The sequence below is a fragment of the Saccostrea cucullata genome, unplaced genomic scaffold, assembly GCF_032062105.1.
Source record: "Saccostrea cucullata isolate Sc308-1 unplaced genomic scaffold, CSIRO_AGI_Scuc_v1 ctg16862, whole genome shotgun sequence".
NCBI classification, from domain to species: domain Eukaryota; kingdom Metazoa; phylum Mollusca; class Bivalvia; order Ostreida; family Ostreidae; genus Saccostrea; species Saccostrea cuccullata.
Genome location: NW_026929858.1, coordinates 1 through 10,847, shown reverse-complemented (window position 1 = coordinate 10,847; position 10,847 = coordinate 1). Strand labels below are relative to the sequence as shown.

The 10,847-nt window shown below is 33.6% G+C and overlaps 1 protein-coding gene across 6 annotated transcripts; it reads left to right on the top strand.

Annotated features, from left to right (window-relative positions):
* The first annotated feature begins 1,875 nt into the window (after window positions 1–1,875).
* On the top strand, window positions 1,876–10,783 carry LOC134282332 (multiple epidermal growth factor-like domains protein 10). 6 transcript variants are annotated; one of them, XM_062764734.1, is made up of 10 exons: window positions 1,876–2,035; window positions 2,119–2,328; window positions 2,693–2,935; window positions 4,184–4,360; window positions 4,656–4,748; window positions 5,147–5,239; window positions 5,612–5,758; window positions 5,972–6,121; window positions 7,519–7,656; window positions 10,494–10,783. In XM_062764734.1, the coding sequence occupies exons 1-10, from the start codon at window positions 1,945–1,947 to the stop codon at window positions 10,766–10,768; spliced, it is 1,617 nt and encodes a 538-aa protein (XP_062620718.1). In that variant the 5' UTR covers window positions 1,876–1,944; the 3' UTR covers window positions 10,769–10,783. The 6 variants fall into 6 exon arrangements, with proteins under 6 accessions (XP_062620718.1, XP_062620722.1, XP_062620719.1 ...); XM_062764738.1 differs by lacking the exon at window positions 4,184–4,360; XM_062764735.1 differs by lacking the exon at window positions 4,656–4,748.
* The last annotated feature ends 64 nt before the right edge of the window (window positions 10,784–10,847 follow it).

Sequence of the window (10,847 nt, the reverse complement as noted above, 5' to 3'; positions counted from 1 at the left end):
AAAATGTTTTGTAAGCATTGGTGTGTCCAGGCACCGCAATCGAAATAGGTAATGTTTAAACTGGCTACGGAGAAATAAAATGAACCCGGAGTACTAGTTTTAATGCCAAAAGAGATTCAGAGAGAAATGGGATCCACCGTTAATATCGATTTTAATCAAAATGCGAAAAATCAATTACGTCAAAAAATTACGCGTGATCATGTGTTGTACCTATTGAACGCCAAAAAGCACAATATGCTGGCAAAATCAAGCGATGAACTCTTCCAATTTACAAATTCCTTTGCAATATAATATGCATTGAAAGTCGCTGTTCATGACATTGTAAAATTATATCAACAATACCGGTTTAAGTCCTTACTCAACTCCAGGGAATCTCATCAAAATGTGTATGAGACAGATAAGCCGACATTGATAAACAATAACGTTGTCAGACGTCAAGAAACTAAACGGCGACTGCGCTGGGTCAATGTTTAATACCGTTTTAAATTTATACTAATTTTGCGAATAATAAACATATCAAGCCAAACATTTCAATATTTTTATGTTCGTTTAAAATTTTAAAGCGCAGAATAAGTAGTACTATTTTTACAGCCTCAGTCCACTATCTTTTAGATACTAGTAACCCCTCGTATATACCTCTGTCGTTTTTTTTTAATCATTGAGTCAAATGCAGACTGATGTTTTGTTTCGAATGGTTAGTCCATTATTAACACAATGAATGGTCCTTTATTTCCCGATCATAAACACATGGCGGGTGTGACCGGTCAGCAGGGGATGCTCACTCCTCCATGGCACCTGATCCCACTTTAGCGAAAGTTAGAATTGTGCAAATATGTACAAGAGTTACTCTCAATAATATTGTCTTCATGTAAGTGCGCAGCCTTTGCTTATATAATTTAAACATCAATACGAGAAAAAAAATTCTTCATTTTTACTACTAAACAGTCTATTAAAAATATTTGTTAAAAAAAACATACACGACAATTTTATTAATAATCAGTCAAAATTTACCCTTTAATTACAGTGAGATTTTAAAATGCCGAAAATACAAGCTCTTTTACAGTCCCATTCAAAATAAGTACAATCTACATGTACTTAGTAGCAAAAAAAAAATTTTAATCAACGGGATTGAATTAGTACTTCCTTATTACTATAAGTACATATGAGTCAGTTTCACATGCTTCTTCTACCAGAAACACTTCCATTTAAAGTTTTGTACAATGCTACTACCAACAAAAAAAACTTCATATAATTAGATACTTTTTATTAGTTATAAACGATTTGCTGTTTTAAGGATCGCTGTTCGGTGTAAGATACGTATAGGTATCATATTTAGAAACGAAATCTTTAAAAAAAAAGTAATTAATCCATAAAAACAGAATGTTTCTAACCAAAAAAATACAAAACTCCATACTCAAACGAACATAGAGATCCAGTATTTATCACCCTCCCCGGTGATTGTTTAGAAGATATCACTCCACGACGTGTAGTAATTGTGTTTCAATATATTCTACCTTTCAAGAGCATTAATTTCAGTCCTTGATTATGATAAATGCATCAAATAACTTTATATTCTAAATAAAAGTTTTAAGAAAATTCTTCTTTTTTCCACTCTCATAAACTGACAGAAAAATACAATGTAAGGCATTCCTGTAAGCTTTTTACACCTTATATTATATTAACAGATATATTTGTCTTATTATGTATGATCAAGCTCCAATAATAATGAAGCTATATGTTATTAAAAGTATATCAATTTCTCCTTGCCACATTTTTTGCTATCTTTTTTTATTGAAGATTTTATCTTCTAAACTTAAATTTCTGAAGAACAGTTAAATTGTTTTGAAGATCATGACGTCGTAGCTAACGTGGGGAACTTTTAACTTCCTTCTAAATTTTGATCCAAAATGAACATGTATGAAATCTGCAAACTTATAGACACATATGCAGTCCGAATATTTTATAAATATGTTTAATTTTATTGATTTATTTTGTGTTATTTTTCCACTGATATCTAATGGATGTGGAGGTTTAGGTAAGTTATAATTATATAATTACAAAAGTGTTCTTTTTTACGTCTACCCTGCATTGATTTTAATTTTTTGTATTTTTCTTTAGATAATATTGCTCTAAATAAAACGGTTCACATGGAGTCTGGTTATTATGGATATAAAAGGAAGGAAAACAGAGCAGTTGACGGCAATCGAAGTCAGAAGATAGAAAACTGTACACAATCGAATCCAAAAAATAAAAACTCAACTTATGTATATGTTGATATTGGATATATTGCTAACATCTATAACGTCACGATTTACTATAGAGAAAATTGTGAGTAAAAGACATCCTCATACCTTGAAGTTTTGTGCTTTGAATTGAATTCGTAACTTTCATTGACACCATTTAACATATATGCATAAAGTTTGTACAAACTAACAAACTTCAGTTACATAATTATGTAATGTACTATTAATGGAGTTTTATGAAGAGACTTACATGTACTTTTACAATCGACGACTGACTTCTACAGTTTAAAGAGAGACAAACTCTAATTACTTAAATGTAAAAATCAGCTGTTGAACGTAAAAGTCTCTTTATAAAACTCTATTATGCATTATGTACTATGTAAATTTTTTTCTTAAACTCCGGGTCAGGGCTTTAATTATTTGCTTTGCTTCTTTCCAATTACAAATAGATGAACAAAGACTTCACGGATATACTCTTTATTACTCCGACAAATTGCACATGAAAGTACGCAGTGAATTAGATCTGGAACGATGGAATGTATGTTACAAGGATGACCCAATAAGCGATAAACCGAATGGAATTGCATCGCAAGTTTGTAAAGGTACTGCACGTTATGTTTCGGTTTACCAAAACAACACTTGGAATCCAAAGGAGAGTCCTATTCTTGAAATTTGTGAGATAGAAATTTTTGGTAAGTTCTTTATTTTTTTCTTCATTTTGAACTTTATTTTCTTCGGGTTTAGAAACACAATACTCCATTCAGGCTTAAATCGACAAAAATCGACAAAAATGAAATGCAGGCGGAACTTTTGATGATAACTAAAATTATTTTTCCTTACGTATTTCCAGTATTCCTATTGTGTTTTAAATCAATTTACATGCAATGAACATGTAACTAATTTCTCATTTCATTTTTTCCTTATAATTTATGAGTGATTGAAATCACTCCTTTGACGATACCCTCAAAAAGTGACAATCGAAATTTCTTATTATCTACAGTGTCTCTTTGCACCTGCCAGAGACTTATTTCATTCTCCTTTGCATGGAGAATATGTTTATCTCTCAGTAATCAACCCTTTCAACAAAGAAACCCTTAGTTGAAAGAGACCGGCTTAAGTAAATCGAACCCTATTATCCACGCAGTCCCACCGATAAGAAATGAGAAAAGGATGGACTTTACAGAGACCAGTCGAGTTTGTAAATTTATTCTTTGCGAAAAAAAAAATTGACAAACCCTGGCAACATTGGGCCGCAGGGGGGGGGGGGGTGGTAACGCCGATAAAATCAGACAAACGACCCCAGTAACAAGAACAATAACGTAAAAATGACAAGTTCAAAAACCAAATAGGTTTCTTTTAGTTTTTACAGAGAGTGAATGTAATGATTATGATAGCCTTCTGTATGATAGCAGTTAATTAGTTTGTTCAAAGCAGTTTATTAGATGTAAGATGGCCATTTAACAGGTGGTAGAATAAATAACCTGATTTTGAAGTGGCCCTGTTACGCTTTAATGCCATCGTCACGGTTCGTTGAAATCCTTGAAGGTCCTCTCTAACGTTTGGTAAGACGTTAAAACTTACACGTAAGCATCCCGTTTTTGACTCTGTCCATACTGGGGCGATGTAAATACATGACCCCATAGAAGTCTGTCAACGGCTACAAGATTGCAAGACATTTATTGTACATTTCAAATTAGGGTCATTCTGAACACTGATTTAAGTGCACAGTAGCCGTGATTTTTATCCGACCAGTTTTCGTAATTTCTGGTCCTGCAATTAAAAAGAACTTTAGTATATTACGTTACCCTTCTGTTCTTTTTCCATTCTTCATGTATACACAGGTAGTATGTTTATGTTTATTAATGTTAACATTTTAATCATTATCTATTTTACTAAATGGATAATTTTTTGTTAAAAATAACACTGTATTTATATTACAGGTTGTAATCCAGGACAATTCATTAAAGGAGGAGAATGCATACCTTGTCCTGAAACGTTTTGTGAAGTTTGTGGTACTTCCTTAGAATGTACGAATAAAACATACGGGTACCAGTGTGAAAAGAATTGCTCTGAATCGTGTGTTGGGGGATGTAACATCAGTACAGGTCAATGTTACGGTAAGATTACATTCTTTTGTACTCTTTTAAAAATGTAATTAGATGTCGAATGTAAGGGACAAATAAAGGACTTACTTAAGAGTCGTGTCTTTTTTAACACTCAGATATTTCCACATTCTTAGAAATTTTGAGAGTGAGAAGCAAAAAAAAATATGAATAGTTTAGGTTTAAAATTAAAAATGTTTCATTAGCGTTTCCACATTGTTGTTTTCATTAACTTTATTAGAACTAGTTTAGGTTTTAAAGTTGAAAATAATGTTCTTTTCAAATATTCCATTTTTGAATTATATTAAAGGTTGTAATCGGGGACAATTTATTAAGAGAGGAGAGTGCATACCATGTCCTGGAACGTTTTGTGCAGATTGTGGTACAGATGGAATATGCTTAGGTATATACGTAGATATACCATTAAAACAATGATATAAATAAAGAATGAGGTCTTAATAAAACAGTAAATATTGTTTTGCAGGAAAATGGATATACCGAATTTACAGATATGACGAAGATTCTTGGGATTTCCGAAGAAATAATCAACAATAATTTGTTAATTAAAATTGTTATAAATTCAGTTACAATAGTTATAGCAAAATGATGGACACTGCCAATGGGACATTTTCCATTTTTGCACGGAAAAATACACATATTTATCTGTTTAGAACATAAAATAAGAGATGAAAAATCGTGCTTTGTGATAAAGATTTTTGTAAAGGCTCGTTAAATTCTATTACGTAATATAGTTGCAGTTAAATACAACATTTGTGATTCTATTGAGTTGCATTTCCTTAGAATGTACGAATCAAACATACGGGTACCAGTGTGAAAAGAATTGCTCTGTATCGTGTGTTGGGGGATGTAACATCAGTACAGGTCATTGTTACGGTAAGATTATATTCTGTTTTTACTCTTTTCATCAATGTAATTAGATGTCGAATAAAGGACTTACTTAAGAGTCATGTCTTTTATAACACTTTGATATATCCAGATTCTTTGTAATTTTTCAAAGTGAAAGCAAAATGATTATAAATATATGTTAAGGTTTAAGATATAAAAAAGTATGTCTATGTAAGTGTATGCAAAGTGGAGAGTGTTTGTGAGAGAGTAAGCTTGTATGTGTGCTCGAGTCAGCGAGAGAGTGAGAGAAAGACAGAGAGAGAAGCTCAATTTTGAAAAAGAGAAGCTTTCAAAATATGTAATTGTTATGTCAAAGCTACATTAATATTATGTATTTGTGATGTGATAATTATCCTTTAGCATGCAGCCCAGACAAGTTCGGTATCTTTTGTAACGAGACATGTGGACAGTGTAGGGAAGAACCAAATAAAGACAGTTGTGATGACGTCACTGGATCCTGTGTCAGTGGATGTGAAAGGGGATTCTCAGGAAGACTATGTGATGAAGGTAATTTCACAATAAAAGATTTACTACAGGTAATTTTACAGTACTTTTTAGATTCCTTGCTTATAGATGGATGGAAGATTCATTTTGCTTTAATTTAAAAAAAATTCCATTCATAAATCATCCTTACAAAAGCAGTAACATTGCTTAAAGTTATAACACTACATGTAAATTATCTTTTTTGAAAATAGTAAATATTACGAATATACATTTCAGAGTGTAATGGAACATCATTTGGATATAACTGTAGGGAAACCTGCAGTGAAACTTGTAAATGGACCACAGATGGTACCCGACTGTGTAATAGTTCAATAGGTCATTGTTATCGTTGTATGGCAGGAAAAAGAGGGGTGTATTGCAAGAAAGGTACGTGTAACTTTGTTAAAAATATTCTATGTCCTTTTTTCAGCTTTGAACACTTTACGACAGCTAAAATAAAAAAAAAAAAAACAATATACAATGTATGTTATAACTTTTCCGTTTTTAACACTTACATGTACCAATTACATAAAACAAACATTAAATATTTACATCTCATTTTGGAACAATTTACTTTAAAGTGATAAAGTGTTAACATATTCTTGATCGATCTCAACAAAATCTCCATCCGTGATTATTTAACAACAACACACACATCTCCTATCTCCTATGAATAATTTGCGCCATCTATCAACTGTGTGTTTAAAGGAATTTAATGTTAATAATACTTTGTAACTATAGTCAACATTCTTAGCCTTTAAAATTCTATGGAGCGTAAGATTTAAGTGACCAAAGAGAAAAACCCTAAAATGTGATTAAAATGAAGAAAAATTGTCAGGAGCTTCAGGACTAAATTTCACTTTTTTTAAAATTGATTTCAAGAAAAGAATGCTTAATTTTTTTTTTAAATAAATCCATTAAAGCCATATAGTTGAAACTTAGGAAAATGTTTAAGATTAATCATAACACCCCAATTTATTTCTCTCGTCAATCATTATTTGTGAGGATATGTAGCTCCAAAGCGTTCATTAAAAACAGAATTTATGTAATTTGCAGGATTATATTACAAAAAAAAAAAAAACAGGTTCTCTATCTAAAGAACTATATTCGGTATATTGCATGTCTTTGCCCCCACAAAGGACAAATTCTGAAAAATTCTTAAAATGTGTTGAATTGTATAAATTGTACGAAAAATATAAATTAACAAAACATATTAGAGTCTCAAAGTAGGTCATTGACAATTTTTGTTTTTATGACGTAACAAACTAGTTAGATTTTGCATTATTTTTTTAGAAAAAGGACAAAATGGACAAAATTCCAACAATTTTAGCTAAAGAATTTATAGAGCGCAGGTCTGCGCAGTAACAATATTTGCATATTTAATTGAAATTATCATTCTACACATCATGTCAAAATATTGAGCCTAATCAGACCTGCGCTTGGTGATTTTTAATTAAAATATAGACGCATTATTGACATTTTTCTGTAGAAATCATGGAAATTTTAAATTTACGTCATTTTCTGACGTCATTTCAAACATATGACGTCAATGCCAATGAAAATATTCAGTGCTTTGAAGTCAGCATGCATTCCCCTGTTTTAGAACGTTATTAAATATTGCTCCGCCAAAGTTTGATTTCGGGGCAAATATTGGTTATTACCGAATAAAGTTCTTTGCCTTCACTTTTTCAACATTTTGATTTCGAGTATATGAGTTCTGTATTAATACATGAATTCACAGGGTATCTTTTTGCATTGACATTCGATTGAGACTCTGATTTCAGATTGTATGGCCATGACGTATGGTGAAAACTGTTCGCACACATGTGGGCACTGTTTGAACGGATCAGGATGTAACTTTGTTAGCGGAGCATGCGCAGAGGGCTGTGATGCTGGATATCAAGGGATAAACTGCAACGAAAGTTTGTACTTGTATTTTTCAAAAACGTATTGCAAGGTTCATTATCAAAAGAAATTTGACTTTGGACTAGAGCACTTTAAAACATGGCACCATACCTACGTTATATTCCATAAAATTAATACTGTTCAAAACGACTTGAAATAAAATAAAATATTCTTCAAATTCATTAAGTATAAGCATTTTCTAAAGTTTTCGATTAAGGTTATCATGCTAGATTAGAACTGTACTATTAGCAATATTGTAGACATGTGTTTTTCACGGGGTCATAATTTCTATTTATAGTGTTGTGTTTTGCGTGCACTATGCGTAAATAGTAGTCAGGGTTTGACACATGGTGCACGAGCCGGAGGCGAGTGTCAAACCCTGACTACTATTTACGCATAGTGCACGCAAAACACAACACTATTGTTATTATTATACCTCATTATAAATATTCTAAACAACGCTTTATCTGATTGGTTCTAAGTTATCACGTGATCTGGCCGTAAAACTTCATCTTTCCCTGCCACCGGCACGCTTTTCATCATATTCCACCTCTTCGGAACACCAAGTGTATTTTCCCGCAATATAGTTCTCGTTCGTTGAACGAAAACTTCCGAGAGAAGTATAGACGTCACAATAGCCTGGTTTGCGTCACAAAACTAATGATAATGTGGGTTTTGTAGTAACTTTACGTGAAAAATAAAAGTGAATTTGAGAGCGGTGCCAAATTTGAAAGTTTATATTTATTTCAAAGGTTTTGCTAGTTTCGGTATAATAAACAATTCATTGCATGAATGTTCGGGAAACATGAAGACTTATTCAGCCAAGAAATATCATATTCCCCTCGGTCGAAGCCCTCGGGGAATATGATATTTCTTGGCTTAATAAGTCTTCATATTTCCCTCACTATCATACAATAAATGTATATTATTATTGCAGACTGTTGTTACTGTATAAAATTGCAATATATTCTCCACTTCCAATATTTCATCACCTGTTACATTCGTCTACTCTATTATGACGTCACCTTGTGCAACATGTACGTCATAATCTTTTTTCTTTAATTTTGAACGTTCCATGCTTTAGGTATAATCTACAGATAGTTTTAGAGAAAAGTATTTGAGTGAAGGAAGGGGGGTTGCAAGGAACTATTTTAGTAGAATTATTTTGTTTATTTTTAATCTTAATTGAAAATATTTGAAACTAAGTTTATATATATTACAGTGCATTACTGTAGATTACGGCGTCTGTGGCGTAATCGATAGCACGTCGGACTCACAATCTCGGGGTCGTGAGTTCGCTCCCAGGCATGGGCGTTGTCGGATTTTCCTCAGAAATGGAAGCCGTGCACTATTTCGGCATAGTATGCTTACGCTATATAAATCCTTAGAACACTATGCGAGAATAGTAGGGTATGGGCTATATAGAGACAAACTGACAGGAAGCATAATAATAATCTTTATCCCGCTTCAGACAAATTTGTCGATTGCTGATTGGATAAAAGCTGATCACATGACGCCCTGAAATTTTCCGTATTACGTCTCCGTTTCCATATTACGTCTCCGTCGAGGCGTAATATGAAAATCGGGCACGCGATTCCGTTCGAAGCGTTGTTATTGTAAATAAAACAGGCACGTAGCATCGATTTTGAAAGTGGGGGGGGCCAGCCACAGAAATTTTTTTGTACTAACCTGAAAAAGTTGACAAGCAAAAAAAAAAGCAAAAAAAAAGAAATTGCCAAAAGTCGAAAATCCTATTTCGTGTGTGTGTGTGTGGGGGGGGGGGGGGGGGGGGGCACTACCATTTCCTTTTAGTATCCATTTTCAAATCTTACAATACTATATTTCCTTCATATTACTTTGCTTTTGTGAAAAGTGGGGGGGCCAACGACCCTTTCAAGAACATTTTCAATAGTATAAGTATTGTTGGCAAAAAAAGTGGGGGGCCAGCCCCCCCCCCCCTGGCCCCCCCTGTTGCTACGTCCCTGTAAAAATGGCGGCTAAGAAACGGTTAACGTAGGTAGTTTAGTTAAATTTCTTGTTACCGTAACGATATTTTATGTTGATTGTTATTGGATTAAAACTTAATATTTTCATAATATGCACAAATATTTTTTTTATATCGAAAAAGGTCTTCAGCGGGATAAATTCGTTACACAGTCAGTTAGTGACCTAATACGGATTCATACAAGGTGTGAAATGGAAATCCGTATTGGGACTCGGCTTCACCTCGCCCAATACGGATTTCCATTTCACACCCTGTATGAATCTGTATTAGGTCACTAACTGACTGTGTAACTAATAATATTTCCGTTTAATATGTTGACGGTGCGACCGTTAGGGCAAGCGCAGATACTTATCCAGTTTTCATTTAGATTGGACTCATCAAACCGCACGTGACATTCGGTGCGTATAAGACTCTGACGTCATATGACGTCGTTTGCGTCTTGCTTTACCAAACTGAAGTCTGAACAGGGCTGATTTCAATCAGTTTATGATTATTTTTCTGCAATAAACATATAAATTCATTAAATCAAAGCACGTTTATTTTTCTTTTAACTTTTGTCGTTATTCTCGCGAGAACGTGGCTTTAGCGTTTGTGTACGAAGCGATGCATTGTGGGTCAAAATTACTGCGGCAAAAAATTTTATGGAATGAATGTGCAGTAGTCCGAATTTTCTCTTCGCCCAGGCGTTGTCGTTAGAGCTCGCAGTTACGAGTGTCGCTTCTGTTTGCTGTTCTAAATTCAAACCGAGATGGAAGTACTCCTCAAATGTTGGCAATTAAACTCCTCAAAATAATACTGCATAATACGACTGTTTATATAGTAAAAGCTTCACACTTTACTTTACTTTAGCTTGTGAAAACAAAACCTTCGGTAGCAATTGCGGGGAGATATGTGGCCACTGTCGTAATGATACAGCATGTGATCCGTTCAGCGGATCATGTGACTCTGGTTGTGAACCTGGGTATCAGGGATTGACCTGCAATAAGACCTGCGGACTTTGTCGTCACAACACTGACTGTGATCAGTTCAATGGGACGTGTTCGAATGGATGTCAGGAAGGATACCAAGGAGAAATCTGTAACGAAAGTAACGTAACACTTTCACATATATTGTTTTACTATTAATGAAATATATTCAGTTTCATGATTCTTTTCCCAAGATTCGACTTCAGGTGGCTCTTCATCTCCGGAACAGGGCATTTGC